Raw genomic sequence first — 24,174 nt, 5'->3', positions numbered from 1 at the left:
TGACAACATTCCTCAGAATTACAAAATCATACCCTTTGATCCTGAAATTCTACTTCTTCTAGGAATTTAACTTATGAATACCCTTACATAGTTACCAAATGACATATACACAAGGTTACTCATTACAGTATTAGCAAAATATAAGACACAACCTAAATATACATGAATTAGAAACTGGGTAGGTAAAATACGGTTTATGTCTGTAATGCGGTACTATACAATCGTTAAAAAAAAAAATGAGGAGGTAGTCTAGCTACCTTATGGGAAAAAAGCAAGAGACAGAACAGTGTGTATAGCGTGCTACCTTTTGGGTAAAATTTTTAAAAGGGAAAAAATAAGAATACTAATTCTGAATTGGTTGAATATACATATAGAATGTCTGAAAGAAGAATAAAGAACTTAACAGTGGCTACCTAGGGCCAGGGTTAGGGAGGTAGGAGGTAGGTAGTACTGGATGAATTCAGAACAGAGGTGAGAGCAATACTTTACAACATGTACCATTTTTAAACCTATTAAAAACTTTTTAAAAAGAAATCTCAGTTCAAATAAGCAGTAACTTCACAGAAAAATAAGGATATTCATATAAACAAAATCCACACTTCAATGTATGCTATTTTGGAGAGTAGATAAACTCTTTTCATGTTGCCCATCTATAATACTTCTTGAAATGGATGGTTGAACTAGGAAGTGAAGTTCATTTTAATAAGACATATCCCATGCCCAAAAATTATTTCTGAAATGTTTTAGCTGATCTGTATTGTCCCTAGAGAAATGTGTAACTTGATCTTATTATCCCTAGAGTAATGTGAACTTCAGCATCTACCCTATTTTTAAAAAAGTTTTCTTAGTGTGCTTGGGAATCTTTGGGGGCACTAGAAATTGATGCTGAATGATAAGCACCCCCTCTTCCCATTTCCCCTCTACCATGGAGGAGCTCCCTCAATTCTGATGGCCCTGCTCTAAAAAAAAAAAAAAAAGAAAAGAAAAGATCTCAATAAATAAGATTTCCTGAAGACTTGGGATTCAGGCTCTAAAACAGTACCTGGGTATAATGGCTAACAGAAACTAGCCATACGGTAGCCATATGACAGAAAAGAAACCCAGGACATCCGAACACATCAGACACTCTCAGGCTATCTTCCAGACACACCCAGTGACTATATTACACCAGTAAAGAAATTCTCCCTTACTTATAATGAAAAAATAATAATATTACAAATGAAATACTGCTTGATTTGTTTGTTAAAGGTAGCAAAATGCAGAAAGGGACTCTTTAAAAACATTCCATCAAAAATCCACTAAGTAAATCGAGGGGCAAGAGAGGACTAGTGGATTAAGAGTTACAAACTACTAGGTATAAAACAAATAAGCTACCAGGATATTCTGTACAGTACAGGGAATATAGCCAATATTTTATAGTAACTATAAAGGGAGTATAATCTATAAAAATACTGAACCACCATGTTGTAGACCTGAAATAAATACCATAAATCAGCCCTAAACCAATTTTTTTTCAAAGTCCACTAGATAGAACAGATGAGATCAAGGCACTTGCAATTTCTCCCTTCCAAGACAGAATTTTAAAAGTCAAGCTTTGCCTTTGTAATTCCCTTCCTTTCTGGAAACAGCAATACTACTAACAGAAGCTTCTCAAAGAAGCAAATAAAACATTTCAGCAAGAGCAGGCGGATGACCACTAAGATGAAGGAAGAAAAAGACAGCAGTTTCCTCCCCAGGCCTACCCTGTGTTTAGTCACCCCTCTGTGACCACCCCTGTGGCCTCCTGACTGCTTAGCTCTTTAACAAGCCCACCATCTACAAATGCAACCCAGAAGGACAGCCATTCGATCTGCGATGCTCCCTTCTAGTCAGGGATCAACAAAGTGTTTATGCACATGTATACATGTGTGTGTGCATGTGTTTGTTGCTTACACAATACACGTATATGCATATGTATAAACATAATTAGATCCGGACTGTATGTGTGTAAAATACACACACACTTTTAGTCATCAGAGGTAACGACTAAAATGAAAGCTAATTTTTCAAACTTCTTAATTCATCCCATGCTACGGTCCATTTCACAAACTTATACTTATTTTTCTTACACAGTGTGCACTTATCTATAACCATTACCTCCAAAAAACCTGAAACCATGGTAACATCACTGTTACTGCAAAAAAAAAAAATTTTTTTTCCTACTCACTAAAATATTAAGTAAAAATTGGAGAAAATAAAAAGTATAAATTAGAAAATACCCCAGAAGAATTTATTATCCCCTATAAGTTCTAAGACACATCAATAACAGAAAATAAGCATTAAAATTCAAACTGAAAATGTGCAGGAACATTAAATCTATTTTAAACTTGCAGGATCTCTCAAAACCTGAGTGTTTTAAAGTATTTCTGAGCCTAATGTAGTTATCTTCTTTACATGTCTACAAATTAAATCAATCTCAAGAAAATGTCAGCATATTCAAAAATAGTTTTGACAAAAAAAAAAAAAAGGAAGTTAAAAATCCCGTAAGAAAATAAACATGCTGCTTCAAAGTGGAGGTAAATAAATTATATGTTAATTCACAAAGAGTATTTCCAATTAAACAAATGGTCCCATCCCCTAAAAAAGAGCAAAGTTAAATATATATTGTTTATTTTATTCATGGACAGTCCTAATTACAGTATCTAGCTATCAAAGTATCATGGACATAGTATTATTACTTTCATCAAACTTTGCTTTAATATGTATCTAAAATTACACAATGGTTTGATCCAGAAAGAGTTCAATAACCTCGGAAGTGAAAAACATCTGAGGGAATTAAGGTTATGGAAAAAATCATGAACTGTTAAATGAGGCTGGAATTCATTTTAATGGACACGCAAATTATCCTCATTTTGAGGGACTATGAGAGAGAAAACGCCAATTTTTAAAACCATAATTTAAACCAGTAAACTCCAAAACAGGGTATAAAAGACAATCTATTTGGTGTAGGAAGAAAATATATTTAAAACAATTTTTCATCTTAAAAAGTTAAGAAAGACACTGAGCTGTGCTGACATGTAATATGTAAACTGACACTGGCACCCTCAGTGCATCCCGTGGTCAGAGACAGTCTTCAAGCTGTGTTCCAGTTAAGGTTCCCTTGGTGGTAGTTCCAACTATTAACCACAACAGTTGATAAACACACCTACTAATCAGATCTACGAAAAAAGAACCCCCGCAAAACTATCAAGAATTCATCTGAAATATAAATTTATGTTCACTACTAAAAACAATCATAGTCCTAAATATACACTGTGCTATAATAATCAATGAGAATATGAAGCCATCCCTATTAGCAAGACATCTAAAAATTAAACATCCAGAACATAAAGACAAACATCTATATTTTTTAAAGATATGTTAAAGCCATGCAATGATCAATCCAGTTCGTTCAACACTTTTCAACACTCAATAAATATTACTACCGTGTAAGTTATATGGGGAAAATACTTGCTCTTCCTCGTATGGCAAAAATTGGGTAAATGATTTAAAAAAAAAACAGTGAAAAACTAAAATGCAATCCTTAATCAGTAAATACCGTCAGAAGAATTACAGGGAAGATCGCATAATGTTTGAAGAAAGAAGTATTAGAGCTAACTATGTAGTCCCAAAGGTTGGGTATATGATAAAAAAAGAAGACACACTTCTTACATGTCTCAGTCTATGGTATGTGTTAAATTCTGTTTTCAAAATAAAATATTGTATGTTTGTGTACATAAAGAATTAAAGTTTTACCGGAGAAGATGTAATCTCAACAGCAAATTTCTTCTTTCATAAATTGTATGTGTAACTTTTGATGGAGCAGCTGCTTTAACTAGAAAAAGGATTTTCAGATAATTCAGAGACAGCAACTCATGTGAAAATCAATGAGTCATTCAGTCACAGGCAAGTTATTGCAGCAAATAAGTTGAAATAAGATGTGTGAACTAAATGCTCCAGGATATCATCAATGTGGTTAATTTTATTAAAAAAAAAAAAAAAAGACCATAAAGTAAAAAGATCATGAGGGTATTTTTAATGAGAGGGAATGGCTAATTCCTTTATTCACCTTGCTAACTGTCTATTGTAAAGAACTTAAAAGAATTGTTGAACTTAAAAGATGGGCTATGGATTTTTTTTTTATGGAAAGAAAAACATTCAAATTTTGCTAAGCTTTTCTGTGATGACAAGAGGTTAAGCCACCAAGCAGAATCTTCAAAATAATAAACACGGTGAACCTGTACTTTCGATGTACAGGGAATGTTCTCACAGTTTACGAGAGAACAGCTGCTTTTCTAGAGTAATTTCTACGGGAATTTTGAAGATGGGTGTTTCAAAACAGCTATATCATTTTGTGATTTGGACTAAAAATGCTGAGGGAGTAATTTCTTAAAACCTCTCGTTTAAGTGTACACCCAAAGTTTAGAAACAAAACTTTTTACCCGTTTTCAAAATCTTCCAGAAGAAGTACACCAGGTTTCTAATCCATTTCTTAAAATGATGGAAATTAAAAATCCTTCCATCAGGTGCAAGGACAGACTACTAGGGACTAGCCAAGTACCACCAAAACCTCTGCATAACTGCTGGATGGTATTACAATCTTAGTATCATGGCCATTTGAGTCTATGTATCTTTATGAACCACCTCTGATAGCCATAAAAAATAAATGTCAAAATAAAATGGCCATGGAATCGGATTCACATTGTTGTCAGAGAGTTTAGCCAAGATCTTAAAAAATAATGAAGCATGTTACAGATGAAAGTTTAGAAACATCCTCGCCATTCTGTGATTTGCAATGAAATGTTGAGAATTATCTAAAAAAATCTCTCACATCTGCACACTCAAAACACGTCCTTATATTAGGGGTGGGCTTTACAAAAACTTCTGATTTACAGAGGTGAAAAATAAAAAACCAACTTACATAAATTTGATCCCCCTTTTCCTATCAAGAAGTCACACTTAAATAGAAAATAAAATGAAGCCCAAAGCATAGCCAATAAATAATATCCAGTTTCTCACCAAAAAGTGATCATGACAGAATTTACACATAAATATCTTCACTCCTGGTGGAGGTCACAACAATTGAAAATGTTTCCAAGAATATACAAAAGGTGTTAAATCCTTTAGGGTCATCTCCTCTTCATTATAGGTAACCTGATATATTTAGTAAACTAAGTGAGAAAGGAAATCTAAATCTGCCAATACCGATATGCTACAGCCCTATTAAGAAACTGCATTACAGGAAGATGAATATATTTAAACAAAGGTTTCAGAATTTAGACTATTTAATAGGAAAACATGCATAAAATGTGTCTTGATTCACCACCAACACAAAGAGTTCAGAGAACAAAGAAAGTGACTGTTAGGGGGTGGTTACTGGTTTGTTTTTGTCTTTAATGCACTGAATTGTACAACTAAAATATCAAAGCTCTGGTTCATACGAAAAGTGGAATCAAAGCTGATTGTTTTTAAAAACCTGATAGCCATTACAAGATCGTTTTTCATCACTTCTAAAAGACAGTATTGAAAAACACAAGAGTTCATTATTAAGTCACAATTTCCATGAAGAAAAAGCTTATATTAGAATATGTATAGTATCTGCCACCAACTTAAAAACAGTAGACTACATTTTTTAAATGTTAAAAATTATTTGTGAAAAAATTAGAGTCCTTATAATTAAAACTAGAAATTTTAGCAAGCATTTAATAAGCTATTTTATATATATTTTAATTAATGTGATAATAGTGACTCAAATAAATATGAAGATTATTCTCTGCTTTCAAAGGACTATATAAATTTAATTCCAAAAATAGAGAAATGCACTTCCATCTTTAGCCAAGAAACATGTTTATAAGTTTTTAAGATGCTGGAAGTAATTAGTTCTCTATTAATTCAAACCTATACATTTTTTTCAAAGTAAACTTATCAGAATCTCAGCAAGAAGAAAAACAGTTCTATACTTGGGTGTACTTTTTGCTCTACAAAAGGACATCTTACTACCAATTTGATTGCATGGGAATAGTTTGTTGTCCAGCAATGTGCTTTGGCACCACTCAATTTTCGGAATAAGAATGTATGCTAAGCTCACAACTGCCACAAAGCTGTTCTAAAGAATGTTGGGCAATTCAAGCAAGAAAAACAAAAAAGCTATAATGTACCTTATTTCAAAACAATGACTCAGAGTTGATGAGTATTTTAAGTGATTGCAAAAGGCTGAAGTGATTAGTTTATTCCAGCTACCAAATGCCAGGCTACCAGGAGTGTTTATTATTCAGAACCTAGCAAAACAGGCCTTGAAATTACAAAAAAAAGGGGGGGGGGTTAAAAAATAGATTTTTAAAGGTTTGAGAAACACAATATTAAATGGCAAACTGAGTTTTTCCATTCTAAATTTCTCTAGTACAAAACATAAACTGAGTCAAGACAAAAATTAAATGTTATGGAAACGACCTCTTGGACCCCCTATAAGGACGGTGCAGAGAACCTCATGAACTTAGGAATGGAAACAGAAGTGCTGACAATGGGTATCTTCCTACAGGAAACAAAAATATGAGAGAGAAAGAAACAATAAATTAATGAGATGAAGAGCTAGACAAACAAGTAAACAGCCACTACACATTGCCCTAAATTTTAAAATTCTTGTTCTTAAACTCAAATTATCACTAAATATCCTTACCAGAGATATAACAAATCAGCATCGCTCAGGAGTTCAGAGTCATCAAACCTGCACTTAAAGCCAAATCAAAACTAGCGTGAACATTTCATTTCCAAAGTTAGAAACAAATCTAATTTCTTAATCTTTTTTGAATAATGGAACCAGGATTAAGTGCCAATTATTTTCATGAAGTATCAGAGTCTAGAAATAAACTCTAGAGTATTTTTCTTAAATAACATTCTTTTATCATCAAGGAAAGACAGAGGGCTGGGAGAAAATTAGCAGTTTAAGTTAATTCAGCTTTTATAGAAAATTCTTTCAATAATTTATTGTGAGCTTATCTTTCATTGGTTACTTTCCTTTTTTTTTTTTCTTTAGTAAAAGAAAAATAAAGGTGGCATCTCAAGCTTTGAAGAAATGAAGCGTATAAGCCAGGTACTGTGTTAAGCACTGGCAAATGGTTAAGTAGAAGCAAACAAGATCCACGGTCTCTTGGGGGCTTTGAGCTAGAGAGAAAAAAAGGCACATGAGAATGTAAAACTGGGAGCATTGGAACAGCATGCATGTGGCACCGGGAGAACAAACAGGGTGGTGATCTGACCGACTCAAGAACATCAGAGGCGTTCCTGGGGTAAGGAAATAAACTGAGGCAAAAAGGAAGAGGGAGAGACAGAAAAACAATAGGAAGTGGCCAAAGGTGAGGGTGGAGAAGTCAACAGGAACTTGGTCTTTCGGGGCTTCACAAATTATATTAAGGATTTTTGTCTCTGTCCTACCCATGGATGCTGCCTAAGAGCAATAGGAAGCTGACTGTTTTAATGAAAGGTGTAATATCGTTGAATCTGAAGCCTCAGAAACATCACTCGGGCTGCACTCACCGTGGAGAATGAATGTGATTAGCATAAGGACGTATACGAGGAGACCAGTTAGAACTGTTACAGTCCAAGTTAGGAAACGATTGATTGAGCCAGGGGACTGACAGCAGAGAAATGGGTTGTTAAGATATTTCAAGACAGGAAAATCAACAGGACTGGATGACAGATGGGGTGAAGGAGGTGTAAGGAATACACAGATATGCATACATGGATGCATGGGGGTGATCCTCACTAGAAGGAAGAATGTTACAGGAAGCACAGGTTTGAGGGGGTAAAGATCATAAAATCATAAAGCGTGTTTGAAGTGCCCTTGGACACAAAGAAAGGAAAAGAGACGCCAAGTTGGTCGTTCGGTCTCTAAAGTTGGACCAGTATTATTGAACTTGAGTCAGTATAAACCAGCATAAAGGTAATTAACCTTACAGTATGGATAGACGCAAAGAACTGGGAGCTAATGATTGAGGACCCAGTCTTAGAAACTCCAATATGTAAAATAAAGCCTCGACAGTGCAAACCAAACTAGGAACCAGCCAGAAAGATATGAGGAAATCAGAATGAAAACTCACAGAATCCAAAATGTCAAAAGAGGAGAATGCCATCAATTGTGTTGATGCTGCTGAAAGCACACGTATGACAAGGTATGAAAAGTCCATATGGTTTGGTAGCAAGGTCACTGATCACCTCAATAGTATTATTTCAGTGAAGTTAAGAGGTAGAAAACAAGCTTGGAGGAGACTGAGAAGTGAGTGGCACCAAAAGAAATGGAGAGGATGTTATAGAGAATGTTAAGTTTGGGTACAAAGGAAGAGGTGGGACAGTGTCTACAGTTAGATCTATCTTTTTTTTTTGTAATTGGAGAGACTTTAACATATTTGTATGCTTATGAGAAAGACCTAGTTCAAAGAAATAAATATGAAAAAGAATAAAGAAAATCTTAAGACATATTAGAAAACAGCAGTGATATGATGTAGACCACAAGTAGAGGAGAAAAGGATGGGTGCTGAAAAGGTAAGACATGTTAGGCACTAGAACGAAGTCTTTCTCTTCAAAGCAGGAAGGGCAGCATCTGTTAACAAAGCCGCATATTACTCAGTGTAAGCGTATTCCAATGTAATAAGATTTTAGTTGAATGACAAATACTTTTATGTTTATTTCAATACATAGCACACGGAAAAATGCTTTATATGTATTAGTCCATTTAACCCTCAAAACAACCCTGTGCAGTAAGGATGTTTATTAGGGCCTTCACAGATGAGGGAGCTGACACACACAGAGGGTAAATGACTTGCCCAGGGTGAATAGCAGCACTGGGTGTTCAAAACCAAGCACCGACTCTACAGCCAGCGCTCAGTCAGTATTGCTGTTAAGATCTCTCGGCGGGCTTGAGACGGTCCCATGTTGTCACTACAGACGGACGATTTCTGGAACACCTGAGATCCTAAGTCTTGTACTGCTAGGAGAGCTACGCTGACTCCACATTATCAAATAATGAAAATGTTAATTTATGGGCTAGGCAATAATGCTTCATAAATAAGCCTGGACAGTAAGACTTCATAAACTGACCTCCGTAATCACTAGTTTACACTACTGAAAAAGAATCCCAAAGATTTCTTTTTTAGTCTTTTATCACTTATTTTCCAGGACTACAACAGCTATCCAACAACATTAAGGTGGCACTGCAATTCACCTATTTATGTGTGGATCTCCCTCGCTAGATCTGGGCATCTCAAAGGCTACCTATGTCTTCCTCATTGAAATATTTCAGTGCCTACTGTGTGACAACTATTCTGCCAGGTGCTAACAATATAAACAAGAGACCCCTGGTCTCAGGAAGTCAGTCAATAAAGAGACTAATAATACATGCTTTTAAATTGACAAAAATACTAGGAAAGAATCAATATCAGAGCATGAAGGTCAAGATGTAGAACTGGGTGTTTAGGCACAGTGACTAGGGAAGGCATCTCTGAAAAGGAAGTATTTCAGCCGAGACCTAAAGGCAAAGGAAGGGGCATTCCAGTCACTGGGAATCCCCTAAGGTAGAAAATAAACAATTTAGAAATGAAATGAAATAAACCCAAGGTTGGCTGGAAAGCAGAAGTAAGGGTAAAGCTGGAGGCGAGATCATAGGTTATGATAAAGAAGTTGGATTTTACAGTCTTTACAAAGAAAAGCAACAGAGTACCCAGCAGGAAACAGACATGATTTTATGTATGCTTTAAAATGATAATCCTATTCTATGAAGAACACAGAAGGCAAGAGATAAAACAAGGAGACCAGTAAGGGCTATTGCAACAGTTCAGGAAAGATATGATGGTAGCCTGGAGTAGAGGTTGGTAGATGGAAATGGTGAAAAGCTGAACAGGTCTGAGAGAGATTTAGGAGGTAAATCTGATCTTTGAAAAAGGAGTGAAGGCAAGTCAAAGGTGAAAGGGCAGTCTCCAAAAGTGGTGTTAGAACAAATAAACATCCACATTGGGGAAAAAAAAAAAACTATCAATCTAAACACATTAGCCATACCTAAACACTGAAGAGTGTATTTGCAAATGGAAAATAAGCTTATGAAAAGATGCTTAATATCATGTCATTAGGGGATTGCATATTAAAACAATGATACCACCACACATTTATCAAAGTGGCTACAATTCAAAACACTGACACCATCAAATGCTGGCAAGATTATGGAGCAACAGGAACTCTCATTTACTGCTGGTGGGAATGCAAAATGGTGCAGCTACTTTGGAGTACAGTTTGGTGGTTTCTTACAAATCTAAGCACAGCCTTACTGTCTAAAATCCAGTAGTCAGTCACACTACGTGGTATTTTTCCAAAGAGTTGAAAATGTAATGTCTTCAAAACACTTGCACATGAATGTTTATAGTAGCTTTCTTTATTCATAAGTGCCAAAAAATGGAAGCAACCAAGATATCCTTTAATAGATGAGTGGTAGATCTATACAGTAATAAAAAGAAATGTGCTATCAAGCCACAAAAAGACAAGGACAAACCTTAACTGCATATTACTACATGAAAGAAACCAGCAGAAAAGAATAAATACTGTATGATTCCAACAGTATGGCCTTCTGGGAAAGGCAAAACTAGAGAGACAGTAAAAAGATCAGTGGTTGCCAGGGACTGAGATGGTGAGGGGTGAAAAGGTAGAGAGCACAGAGGATTTTTAAACGCAGTGAAACTTTTCTGTAAGATAGCGTAATGGTGGATACATGAAATATACATTTAGCAAAACCTCATGGATTACAGCAAAGCCTAACCAAATGGAGAAAAGGAAATACCCAAATCAGGACATTCCTGTCCCATCTAAGTGTACATGTGCGTGTGGGTGGGGGAGACAATTTTTGAAGGCAAAAGCTCCAGCACAAACCACAAAAAGACTAAGACCACAAAGGACCACAAAGCACATCCCTCCCCAGCACCTGACCACATGAAAAGGGAATTACAACTGAAAGAATGGCAGGACTCAGATTCTACTTATAAAGGAATTTCTAAGGAATCCCAAAGGTAACAGAGTAGACCCCCCAAAAAAAGACAGTAGAGGAAATTTTAGCCTCTGACACATACAGGTACAGCAAAGGGTAAACAGACTAACACCTAGCCAGATCAACATAAAACCTCACACAAGAGGCCTATCTGTGTCTAAGCTCCTTTTTACCCAATACATCATGTCTAGTATTTAACAAAAAATTACAAGGCATTCTAAAAGGCAAAATATGCAATCTGAGTATACTAAGAAAGCATCAGAACCAGATTCAGGTATGGCAGAGACTTTTGAATTACTAGACCAACAATTTCAAACACCTTACTAATATGCTAAAAGTACCAAGGGAAAAAAGTAGGTAGCATGCAAGAACAGATGGATAATATACACAGATATATGAAAACTCTAAGAAAGAATCAAAAGGAAATATCAGAAATCAAAAACGGTAACAAAAACGAAAAATGCATTTCATGGTTTTATAAGTAGATCAGACATGACCTAAGAATCAGTGAGTGAAAAGATTATGTCAAAAGAAATTTCCTAAACTGTAAAGCGGGAAAAAAATAATAAAAGGAACAGAATATCCAAAAGCTGAGACAATTTAAAAAGATGTAACATACAAACAATGGGAATACCAGAAGAAAGAGAGAAAGGAATAGAAGAAATGTTTAAATAAATAATGGCTGAGAATTTTCCAGGATTTTTAACAGACACCAAACCACAGATCCAGGAAGCTCAGAGATCATGAAGCACAATAAATACCAAAATATCTACACTTCAGGCATATCACATTCACATATCACAAATCAAAGACAAAGAAAAAAATCTTGAGCAAAGCCAAGGGAAGAAGTAAGGGAGGGGAACCTTACCCATAGAGGAATAAAGGGAAGTATTACATCAGACATTTCTTCAAAAAAAAAAACATGTGAGTAAGAAGAGAGTGGAGTTGAATATTTAAAGTGTGAAAGAAAGAAAAAACTACTAATCCAGAATTTCGTATCCAACAAAACTGTCCTTCAAAAGAGAAGGAAAAAAAATCTTTCTCAAACAAGACTGGAGGGAATTTGTCACTGCCTTGAAATAAATGCAAAAATAAGAAAAGAAAAATTATATAGGTTATGGATCTACACAATTTCCTTCTAGAAGAGCATCAGAGAAGAAATACAAGGTAAAACAAAATCTTTTACTCTAAAAATGCTAAATTGAGCTAACATACAGGTCGCTCAGAATGACAGCAACAGTATATTGGATGATCTTAGCTGATGGAAAAGTGACAAAAAGGACAGCAGTGTTTAAGGGATGGGAGGGAGGAAGTTGGAATACTGTGTTCTAAGACACCTGCACCAGTCATGAAGTGGTATGTTATTTGAAGGTGAATTAGTTGTAAATGTATACTGCACACTCTAGACCAACAACTAAGAAAAGTTTTAGAAGTATTAACTGACATGCTAAGAAGAGAGGAAATGGAATTATACTTAATATCAGAGAAGACAGAAATAGAATGTAAGGCAAGTAAGTTTTAAAAGGACAAGAGCAATGAATGGAAAAATTTCAAACAAGACAGATATAAACCCAACTATAGAGATATTGCTCTAAATGCAAATGGTTGAACTGTATCAATTAAAAGCCAGAGGCTATCAAATGGACTTTAAAAAGAACCCAACTCTATGTTATCTATTAAAAACCCCTCATTAAATATGAAGATATAGGTATATTAAAAGTAAAGGGATGAGGAAGACATAACATGATAACACTAATTAAAAGCAAGCAAGAATAACCACAATAATTTCAGAAACATCAGACTTTAGAACAAGAAAAAGTTATCAGGCATAAAGAGGGGGCATTACATAACGATAAAGAGGTCAATTCTCCATGAAGACACAGCTATTCTTAATATGTATTTGCCTAACAACAGAGCATCAATATACGTGAGCCAAAAACTGACAGAACTGAAATGAGAAACTGATGAATCCACTATTATATTTAAAGACTTCAACACCACTCTACCAGTAACTGACATATCCAGCAGGCAGAAAATCAGTAAAGACAATTGAACTGAACAGCACCATCAATCAAGTGGATCTGACATCTAAAGATTACTTCATCCAACAACAACAAAATACACCTTCTAAAGATCACACGGAAAATTCACCAAGGTTAAGGGCCATAAATACACCTCAAAATTTTAAAAAATAGAAAGCACACTAAGTATGCTCTCAGATCACAATGGAATTAAACTGAAATTAGTAACAGATACCAAATATTTACAGATAGATGGACAACCCCAAAATGGTTTGACGTTAAACAACACTTCTAAAAAAAAGTCTCAGGAGAAATTTTTAAATATTTAAGACTAAAAGGAAATGAAAATACAATTTATGAAAATGCTGGGATACAGCAAAAACAGTGCTTAGAAAGAAGAGCAATATAAACCTAAGGCAGGTAAAAGAAATAACAATTAGAGGTCAATGAAACTGAAACAGTAAAACAAAGAAAATCAACAAAACCAAGATCTGGTTATTTTATCAATAAAAGTGATAAACTAGCTAGGCTAACAAATAAAATGAAAGAAAACACAACCAACATCACAAAGGAAAGAGGAACCATTACTACTGATCCCACAGACAGTAAAAGGATAGTAAGGAATATTAAGAAAAACTCTCCACAAATTTGATAACTTAGATGAAATGAACCAATTCCTTAAAACGATACAATCTACCAAAACTTACACAGAAACAAACTGAAAAGGTTTACATCTGCTAAAGGAACTGAATCAACAGAAAGCACCACATGGTTTCACTGGTAAATTCTACCAAATATTTAATAAAATGACACCAATTCTCTACAATACCTTTCAGAAAGTAGAAACAAAGAGAACAATTCCTTACTTATTCTATGAGGCAAGTCTAACATCAAAATCAGACAAAGACATTACAAGAAAAAAAAAATTACAGATCAGGAGGAGAGTATAGCTCGGTGGTAGAGTGCGTGCTTAGCATGTACGAGGTCCTAGGCTCAATCCTCAGTACCTCCATTAAATAAAATAAATAAGCAAACCAACAAATCTAATTACTTCTCCCCTCCAAAAAAAATTTTTTTTAATTACAGACCAGTATCTCTCACTAACCTTGATCTAAGAATCCTTGACAAAATATTAACAAATTGAATCCAACAATACATTAAAAGAATTATACAGCATGGCCAAGTTCCATTTATTCCACATATATGAGGCTGACTTAATATTCAAAAGTCAATTAAAAACATCAACAGCTAAAGAAAAATCATATGATCATATCAATATATGCAGAAAAAGCATTTGACAAAAGCCAACATCAATTCAAGATTAACCCCCCTCCACACACACACACACCCCTTCTGATGAACCAGAACTCGAGGGGAACTTCCTTAATGTGATAAATATCTATGAAAAACCTACAGCTAACATCATACTTATTGGTGAGAAACTAGATGATTTCCACCTAATATCATGACAAGCAAGTCCCCTTCTCTCCATTCCTATTCAACACTGTACTGGGAAGTCCCAGCCAGTGCAGCAAGCAAAAGAAATGAAAGGTATAAAGACTGAGAAGGAAAATATAACACTGTCTTTGTTTGCAGATGACATGACTATGTGTGTTGAAAATCCCTAAAGCAAGAAAAACAAAATAGGCCTAAACATAAAACTCAAAACTGCAAAACTTTCTGGTGACCATTGGTTTGACAATGACTTTTTAGATATAACACCAAAAGCGCCATCCATTAAAGAAAAAACTGATGAAGCAGACTTCATTAAAATTTAAAACTTCTGCCCAAGAGAGACACTGTTGAGAGAGTGAAAAATACTTGGAAAACATTTATCTGGTAAAGGACTGGTATCCAAAATATACAAAGAACTCTTACAACTCAACAAGAAGAAAACTAATTTTTAAAATGGGAAAAGATCTAAACAGACACCTCACTGAAGAGAATACACAGATGGAAAATGGTATTACTAGGGAACTGCAAAATAAAACAGTAAGATGCCACTACACACCTATCAGAGTGACTACAATCTAAGACACTAACAACAACAAAGGCTGGCAAGGATGTAGAGCAACAGGAACTCTAGTTCATTGCAGGTGGGAAGGCAAAAAAATTGTACAGCCACTTTGGAAGACAGTTTGGTGGTTTCTTACAAAACTAAGCATAGGCTTACCATTTAAGATCCAGCAATTGCACTATTAGGTATTTTTCCAAATGAGTTGAAAACTTCTGTCCTCAAAAAACCCATACATAAATGTTTATAGCAGCTTTGTTCAAGTGCCAAAAATTGGATGCAATCAAGATGTTCTTCAAAGATGAATGGATAAACAAACTGTGGTAAATCTATATGATGGAACATCATTCAGTAATGAATGTACTCTAGAGTCATAAAAAGACACTACACTGCTAAGTGAAAGAAGCCAGTCTGAGAAAGCTAAAGGCAAAACTACAGATACAGAAAAAGATCTGTAGTTGCCAGGGATGGGGAGCGGAGGGAAGGATGAATACAGGTGGAACATCATTTGTAGGTCAGTAAGACTATTCCGTATGACACTATAATTGTGAACATGACTATGTACGTGGCAAAACCAGTAAACCATGGACTTCAACTAATAATGTATCAGTATTATTAATTCATTAATTGTAATGCTAGATGTCAATGATAGGGCAAACTATGGGAAGGGTAACAAGATATATGGGGAGGGAAGAGGAACTCTACTTTCTGGTCAATTTTTCTGTAAAACTAAAACAATTCTTTTAAAGAGTCCATTTAAAAATGCATATTAAGTAAAATATTCCTTTTAGCTACTTTAAACACTGTGGTTCTATATGAAATTTTCCTGAGTATATGCACTCTTTGTGGCAAAGATGTTTGACCATCAATGGTATGACAGAATTCTTTAGATTTTGACAAATCTTTTAGATGCCATTTTCATTGCTTATCATGTGCCCCTGGGCAGGTTTTAATCTCTGAGTTTCAGCATCTTTTTGTGTAAAATAAAAAACTACCTTTCTCACAGGTCACCTGGATTAATTTAGATAAACAGATGTGAAGCACCCAGCAAGAGCTGCACAGAGTGGGCGTGTACATGGTTGTTTCCCTTCTTCCTCATCTGCCTCAAGATTCGTTCTAAATCAGGTAGATAGAACATACTCTATCCCAAACCAGTGTTTCTCAAAGGTATTTGTGCCCTAAAAGGTACATGTAACCTTTAAATAAACACCTTGCGTCTTCCTGGAGCTCAGTTTAAAATTTGGGAGGGAAGGGAGCTACTTAACTGGTAACTTAAAACACTGTTACACCAAAACAGTGTTGCTGTAGGAAGTATTTGTACTGTATTTCAAAAGGCAACTGTGCTCACATCAGAATTTAGGCCATGTTCTCAGACTGCCAGGGCTACTGCCTCAACGTCTTCTGCTGTTTGGGATACATCTCACACTTTGCCACTGAAGCGCTGCCTTTCATTTCTAGTTTTAATTATGTTACTAAACATAAATTCAGTTCCTTCTCAATGTCAGTCCCGTGTCAACAGTTGGTTCCAATGGGCCTGGCTACCCTTAAATGACTAAGGACAGCCTGAAAAGTAACACTTTAGACCCCACAAGTCACTTAATATGGAGCTTACAGTCACGTGAGTCAGAATTAAAAATTGAAATGAAGATGGTACTTTTCTGACTGCTTTCTCAAGGTCTTAGCTACTACCTTGAGCCAGTTTTTTTCTTTTCCACTGGACTGTGCACATTAGTCTGTACACAGACTAGCCTGATTTTTAGAAATAAAATATTTTGCATATCACTATGTAACTTTCATCCAAGAGAATCTCGTAAAACTAAGCACCTGCCTGGATAAACATGTAAGGATAAACAAAGTGGTGTGAGTATTACAGGGCCAAACACAGGCTGAGCACACCTGTACTGTGTTGGCTCCATGTCACACGTTAAGAAAAACAATAAACTGAAACATGTTCAGAGATCTACAAAAACCTTAAGGATTTCAAAGTCATACTACATGAGTAAGAGCAAGAAAATGGAAGTGTGCTTAACTTGTAGGAAAAAAAAAAAAACTTGTGCTTGGAATTGATGGAGTATAATAGCCATCTTTAAATACCTGAAGGCTAATCATATTTGCAGGGAATTAGACTTGCTCTGTGTGTTGCTCTGTGTGCCCAGAACTAGGACTAGCATGAGGAGGCAGTAAAGTACACGTAGGTATAGATCTCTGGGCTTGAAGTCAAGAGACTTGAACCCAACAAACCTTTTGTTTATCAACAGTGGGATATTAGAAATGTATGTGACATTCCTGGATATCAGTTATCTTGTATGTAAAATCTGGGTGCTAACCTAGGTAATTTCTTAAGTAATTTTCAAATTAAAAAAATGACATGTAAGCATATTCTGGATCAACTTCTCACCACGAGAGCACCGTGAATACGGCGTCCGCTACCTCACCGCAGCAGGGAGTGCTATCACAAGTTCCTATCAACATTACAATCTGCTCTACATAAAGGCGAAAGTAGAACAGACAGCAAAGTAATTTTTTAAAAAGCCAGTGTCCACGAGCTTTAAGAGAGAAAACACAATTATTTTCCATCCTATGTTTCCATCTATTGAGTAAATTATACTAGTAATTTAATTCTAGAAAAAAAATCCTAAATCATTTGTCTAGCTCATCTGTACTCAATACTGCATTTTCCTGTTTCTGCATATACTAAATATTATGCTAATACTTGATTCTTTGAACCTACTTAATATACCTTAGAGAATAACAATACAACTTTCTTGTCTGAATGACTTCATATGCTAGCAAACAATATTATTTCTTAATCCTTAACGTAACAGATTCCCAAGTTACAGTCTAAGTGAATGTTTATAAAATGCAAATTAATTTCTCAAAGTTAAAATTACTCAGTACAGCTACTGTTTTCTAAATTCTAGGTATCATTTAATAAAAACAGGTACACACAGCAAACATGAAACCAAGCAATAACCTCATGGAATATGTACTCAATGTTCCATGCAAAGTACAGTATTTTAACAGTGCTCAGGGCTTAAGAAATACTAAACTAAATATGGATCATAAACATTAAGAGAGCAAGGGAAGGAGATGCCTGGGAAAACAGCAGGCCAGGTACAAAAATACGATGTCTGTGGATATAGGTTTCTAAATGCACTCCAAAGTCATAAATTTTTGGCTTATCTATTTCTCTTCTCTGGGAGAGATTTTTAAGAAAAAATATTTTCCTAATTCTACACCTGTCTGAAAATCCAAGGATATCTGTTATAGTTTACTTTACCATCACACATTACATTGCACACATTTTGAACATTTTTCTCCCTATGCCATACCTTACCTCTTGAGTAGAGATCCCTTTGATCATAATTCCTGAAAACTCCGACGCACACTTCAAAGTTCCCTAGCGTTTTTACTGCAATAATCTAATTACCTTAGACGTACATTTAGTGGGAAAAAACTTTAGAGAGCACTTATGTGCTTATTTTTGGAAATATGAATCTTTCACATTTTAGGACTAAATAAATATGAATTTTTTTTAATGGGAAATACCTGAATAAAAAGAAAGCAAGAAATCGCTTAGGACATCTAGGCAGTGACATTTTGCTCAACTGTTTCAATACAGCAAAATAAGATCTGTGCACATTTTTACAGTAAGGTCAGTACTTTGCAGTCACATTGCTTATGTGACATTTACCCTTTTTTTTTTAAACTGAAGCTATTTTTTAAAAAAAAACCTGTTTCCTTACTAAAGAACAAAACAAAATTTAATACTATAGCTAATCCCATGAATCATGGTGAAACAATAAGCCTATGTTCTTACACCTCGAAGATATAAAGGTAAGCCACATTCAACATTCTGTAATGTTTTTATTTTGAAGCTACTGACGGTGTAGGGAACAATCCATGTAATAAAAATAATTTAAAACTCTCATTTCACCATTATTTTTACATTATGTTTGAAATATCTGGTGCAAGATTTTTATTTAACCCTTCACCCCACCCCTCTATAAACATATAGGTAAGACTGATATATTTATTTGTATTCAAGTAAAATATACCCTTCCACCTTCCATGGAAATACATTATGTCTGTAAACCTTTTAGTAGCTTTAATTCTAAAAACAGAATTTTACCCACAGAATCTTTACTCATCTTTTCCAAACTTACCAGACTAATAAAGCCAAGAAATTTAGCTTTCCCACCTCCCAAATACAGTAGCTATTCTAAATCATAATTTCCTTTTATAATTCTCATTTTTCCAGAGTATCATTTCTTTAGGGAGCCAAATTATTTCATTTTTATCCACAAGTTATCATTAACTAAACTTTTATTTCTTGCCTAGGACCCCATCATAAAGTTTATTTTTAATTTTAGGAGTCCACTTCTCTATGAGTTTTCTTCAAATCAAAAGGGAAATCCTCTTGCTTCTAGCAGTCTTTGCATAGAAAAAGGTAAATTGTTCCAGTGGCTTTAATTAGTTTAAGTAGATATAAAGATAAGAGCCATTAAAACTGAATTTTATCCTTTTCCATGTTGTTTTGACAAGGTTAAAAGCAAGAGACTCTTAAGCCAAGACTTCTCCCTCTCCAATTATTTGTTCAAGCAGAACATAAAATATGAAATATTTTCTTCTTCTATTAACAGCACCTATGAATTGGGAAGCTCTCCAATCGGCCACTATTTTCAATGTTTTTTTTCTGCACAGAGGAACTATCTTTTGTATATTATTTTTTAAGGTGTTATGTTTATCAAAATCTCACTTTAAGAGATTTGACCATATTGCTCCTGGTATTTACAATATTAATTCAAAGAGTTTTAATGATTTGCAAAATTGACATACAAAAATGGCATCTAAAAAAATCCAATTCTGGAAACAAAGCTAAGATGAAGCTAATCAGAAAAATGCAAAAATAGACTAAATAGATCACCTATTTCATACATTTGGCACTGGGTGACCCAATGAAGAATCATTTTCATTCAACAGTTTAAAATAATTTTTTTCTCAAGAAAAGGTTAACATACACAAGGATAGGATATATATTCAGAAATACTTAGAGGAAGACACATAAAATTAAAATACATTTAAAAATACTGTTGTAGTTTTCATTTTCTACTCCTGAAACAAAAATAAGCCATTTATCAGTAAGTGCATTTTTTTCATGGAGAAAATATTTATTAGTTTTTCAAATGATCACATAATACAAATATTACACAATTAGTCATTCTAGAAAAAAATCAGCTTATATTAATATTCATAAAATAAACAGTGAAAAATATAGGATTGCATATTGAGACACGAAATACTTAAAAATCTGAAAGGAAAATGTATCAAAATAAAAGTTTAAATAAACAAATCAGTTCACATTAATATACATAAAGTTTCACTTTCAAATAGCTTTTGGTGGCATGAGGTGAATAGAAATGCACTTACATTTCTTTTGCACTTTAAAGAACAGAGCTAAAATTTAATCAAAGCATGAGATTAATGGAATTAAGAGATTAAATCACTTTTCACCTTCAAAGCTGAAACAGAAGGCTAATAATCTCACAGGCCATAAAACAGGTTGCCCTGTAGTTCAAAGAGTTCAACTAACTTAATTTCCAAGCAAATTTCACTTTCCATTCCCTGAGTTCTTTCTAAAATGTTGAGTGAGTAGTTATTTCTTAATTTATATGTGTTTGTAACAACTATCATAGTAACATTTAACAGAAATAAGCTTTAATTGTTTATGGGAATTCAGAGCTCTCTGGGGAAATTTTAGTTCAAATTGATCTTTTAAACTTACTTCTAAGTACTATACATACAAAAATGTATTTATAATTAATTAGGGGAAAACGGGTCTCACAGATAGCCAAGAAAGACTAAAGGCCAGGTTATAACTTAGCAAACGTGGTATCTTAAAACCCTTATTTAAGACTCCAAAAAAATTTAGATGCTTCCATATTATTAACTCGAGAATTTCTATTAAATTTATATCAAATAAAACAAACTGGCAGTATAGGGTAACTTCTAAAATCTTCTTTAATAGCTTTTGACTGCCCGGTCAATAAATAGATACCAAAAAGAGAAAACATTCTGATCACTACTTTCATCAATTAATCGACAGTATGGATGGATGACTATCTTGCAACACTTATTCACACACAGAGGCACATTCTAATACTACTAATTGCCTTTATAAATACCTCTTTGTTTCAGTATCATTCACCTTTAGTATGCCTGCAATGCAGAACAATACCTTAAGTTCAGCAGGTATTTACTATTTTTAGAAGACTGAACTCAAAAGTTATCTCTCTACTATCCTGGAATCCTTGATTTGACAAATAAGAATAAGGCTCAAGACTAGAAAAAGATTAAGCTAAAATAGTACATCCTAATATTAAAAATAATCTGGGAATAATTAAGCAGTTCACGCTTATTTACTAGTTCCTTTCAGTGTCAGGCAACAATAGTTTAAGCTTTTTGGATCTCCTGTACTACTAAAAAATAAAAAGTTTGCCTGCTTCATTAAGGTGATTTTTCAATCCCACAAATCTTTTAAGGTACAGAGAGCTGCTTTTGAAAGAAGTCTCTCATGCTTCCTCTATTTCGGTCTTCTGAATAGAAAGGAGTATTTTCATGACCATGTAAAATTCCAATTTGAAAAAATTATTTCGTTATTTGAGCCTTTCCATTTCCAGACCAAGAGTACACCAGAGTAAATCTTAAAGTTTATAAATGACAAGATCAGGAGGCTCTCTCATCCTTGTGTCTTCTAGATACATTGCATGGCTCCGTTCACCACTGCCTTCCAAACTGCAGGTGCTGCATGTGTGACAGATATCATCCATGAAGGCTCTGCTAGAAGAGTTCCTTTTGCTGAAGTATGATGTTTACCAGTTGAAAGAAATCTGGGCAATTAGAGAACAAATAAACCGGTCTCCCATTATCAAGATACCTGGAGTCACAGAAGGAATCCACCAAGGAAAAATGAAAACTTGCCAAAGGCACCAAGTTCACGTTCTACCCACTGTTCCATCCACTGCAGATGATAAGAACTTCCTGGAATCAAATCCTACCCTTGGCATCAAAGAAACTAAGAGAAAACCATCTTAATGCCATGGGGAAAATCTAGGACAAGGCTCTTTTAACACAAGTAACATTATTCCTAGGGACTGGAAAACTACTTGTGAGTATATTTAACATAGCTTTCAGGGATATTATATCCTGAAACTTAAATTCATTCATATTTACCTTATTAAAGATTGAAGCCTAGATTTGACAGTAAAACCATAATGGTACTATCATTGCATCTTGTTAGAGATCTACTTAATATGAAGTCCTAAAGTTTGAGGTAGGAAAAAGACCCAAAAGTTCTCACTAACAGGGCAGGATAACATCTGGACATCAGACTGTGTAAATTAGTAGAGTTCAGATGTCCAGCTTGCCCAAAGACAAAATAAAGGAACTTCTTAAATACTGGACTCTAAAAAAGCACTCAGAAGTCCATGAATACCAGTAAAGACTAAAATGGGCAAATGCACCCTTTTTAAAATTCCTGTGGACTACACAGGCATTCACCAAATCAAGAGTGCCCCCAAATCATCCACTGCTTTAATTATCTGGAGAGAAAATTAAATAAATTTTAGGTCTCTTTTCTGAATGGGCACTAGTTAGTCTTAGAAAAACAAACAGATTGCAGCCCCACTTGGTTCTTATATGAACCCAAGGAGTTTAACATGAGAATTAAACGGGCAATGGAAGGACACTCCAATCTATAAATAAACCCAAGTAAATAATGGAAAGCACCCACTTGTTTATTATCCTTTCCCACTCTCTCCAGAAGCTGGATATTCTGCCTCCAAGGGTTCAGTGGAGAAAGTGGACCCCTGACGTCAAAAGCTCTCCGTGGTCTTGGCTGTATCTGTGGTTCTAGGATCACTCCTTGCACCTCTGGTAGGAGAGAAGCACTGAAATAGAGAGCTGAATATAGATTTAAGAAAAAATTCTTATTAAGAAATTACATTCTCCAGTCATTTGAGCTTGTAATGACTTATCCTCAGGATAAAAAAGAGCTACCTTTGGGCACTTTCTTTAGTGCCTTCTTAATTCGAATTGTGGAAGTCTGTCACCACAAATGACTAATTCCTCAGTAACTATTAAGAAGGGACCTATCCTGGTCTAAGCCATAACACATTCTGTGACAAACCACTCAACTTCAAGTGGAAGACCAAATCGAAAAATGGTAAATTAGGACTAGAAACAAGATCATAGTTGTCTTAATGGGACAGGGAAAGGCACTCGACTTCAGATATACCAAAGGAGGAGTCCCAGTTAATTCTTCTGTCAAAGAGAGGAAGACGGATTGAAAAGTAGAAATAGAATAATCGAGCATATTAACAGGAATACTACTGAACTTTGGGAATTGTCTAAGAAGCTGAATATTTTCTTGGTTCTTAAGTCTTCAATAATTTAAAGAATTAATCAGACTACAGTCCCATATTGTAGCAATACAAAGTTAAACCTGAATTTTATCAAGCTATGACTACTGTCACTGAAAAAGATCTATTCTTCAAGCACTCATATTTAAAAGTGGGAGGGCAGAATAGTGGACATAGGCAATACAGACTTAAAAAATCTTTTTCAAATGTATGATCATTTGGTTTTGGGTCAAGAAGGACCAGGAAATAATCATTAATGGCTACAATGCAGAAATTAAAGCAGTAAGATATACCCAAATAACAGATGATGATAAAGATACTGGAAAATAGTATGCTTTACTATAGAAATAAGGTAAATAAGAGAAGGAAGTTCAAAGCACATAGCACCTGATCAAGGAAAAGCTGAAAGGAGAATAAGATAGGCAGATATGTATTTAAAGTTACAGGGACTGCAGGATAAATTTTAACAGGGGAAAACAGGTCAATTATACTTTGTTGTACAGAGTGATACATCCTCACTAAATTTCAGATCTTACTCTAAATAGAAAGGTGCTGCATATTCCTGCTGTATGGAACACAGGCAGTGACAGTGTCCTATTTCAGGGATTTGTTATATATTGGGATAAATTAAGGAAAAACTGCTGCCAAGTAATCTTTCTCTCACACCAACTGGTTATC

General features: G+C 34.7%; 1 protein-coding gene across 6 annotated transcripts in view; it reads right to left on the bottom strand.

Moving 5' to 3' along the window:
- The window catches only part of TSC22D1 (TSC22 domain family member 1), a 110,171-nt gene that overhangs the window by 60,368 nt on the left and 25,629 nt on the right, over window positions 1-24,174 (bottom strand). The window contains exons 2-3 of one of the 6 annotated variants that reach the window (XR_006723445.2): window positions 22,869-23,038; window positions 18,924-22,013 (exon numbers count right to left, since the gene is read on the bottom strand). The exons of 1 other annotated variant lie outside the window; for it this stretch is intronic. Coding sequence is in view for 3 of the 5 variants with exons in the window: in XM_045514020.2 (XP_045369976.2) it covers window positions 22,725-23,025 (301 nt within the window). In the remaining 2 variants the exon portion in view is untranslated. Of the gene's footprint in view, window positions 1-18,923; window positions 23,039-24,174 lie in introns of those variants that run through there. 4 more of the 6 variants (XR_006723444.2, XM_045514022.2, XM_045514021.2 and 1 more) reach the window with 4 other exon arrangements.

This window comes from Camelus bactrianus, chromosome 14 (genome assembly GCF_048773025.1).
Source record: "Camelus bactrianus isolate YW-2024 breed Bactrian camel chromosome 14, ASM4877302v1, whole genome shotgun sequence".
NCBI classification, from domain to species: Eukaryota; Metazoa; Chordata; class Mammalia; order Artiodactyla; family Camelidae; genus Camelus; species Camelus bactrianus.
Note: the sequence above shows the minus strand (reverse complement) of the source record. Positions and strands in the feature narration are given on the sequence as shown.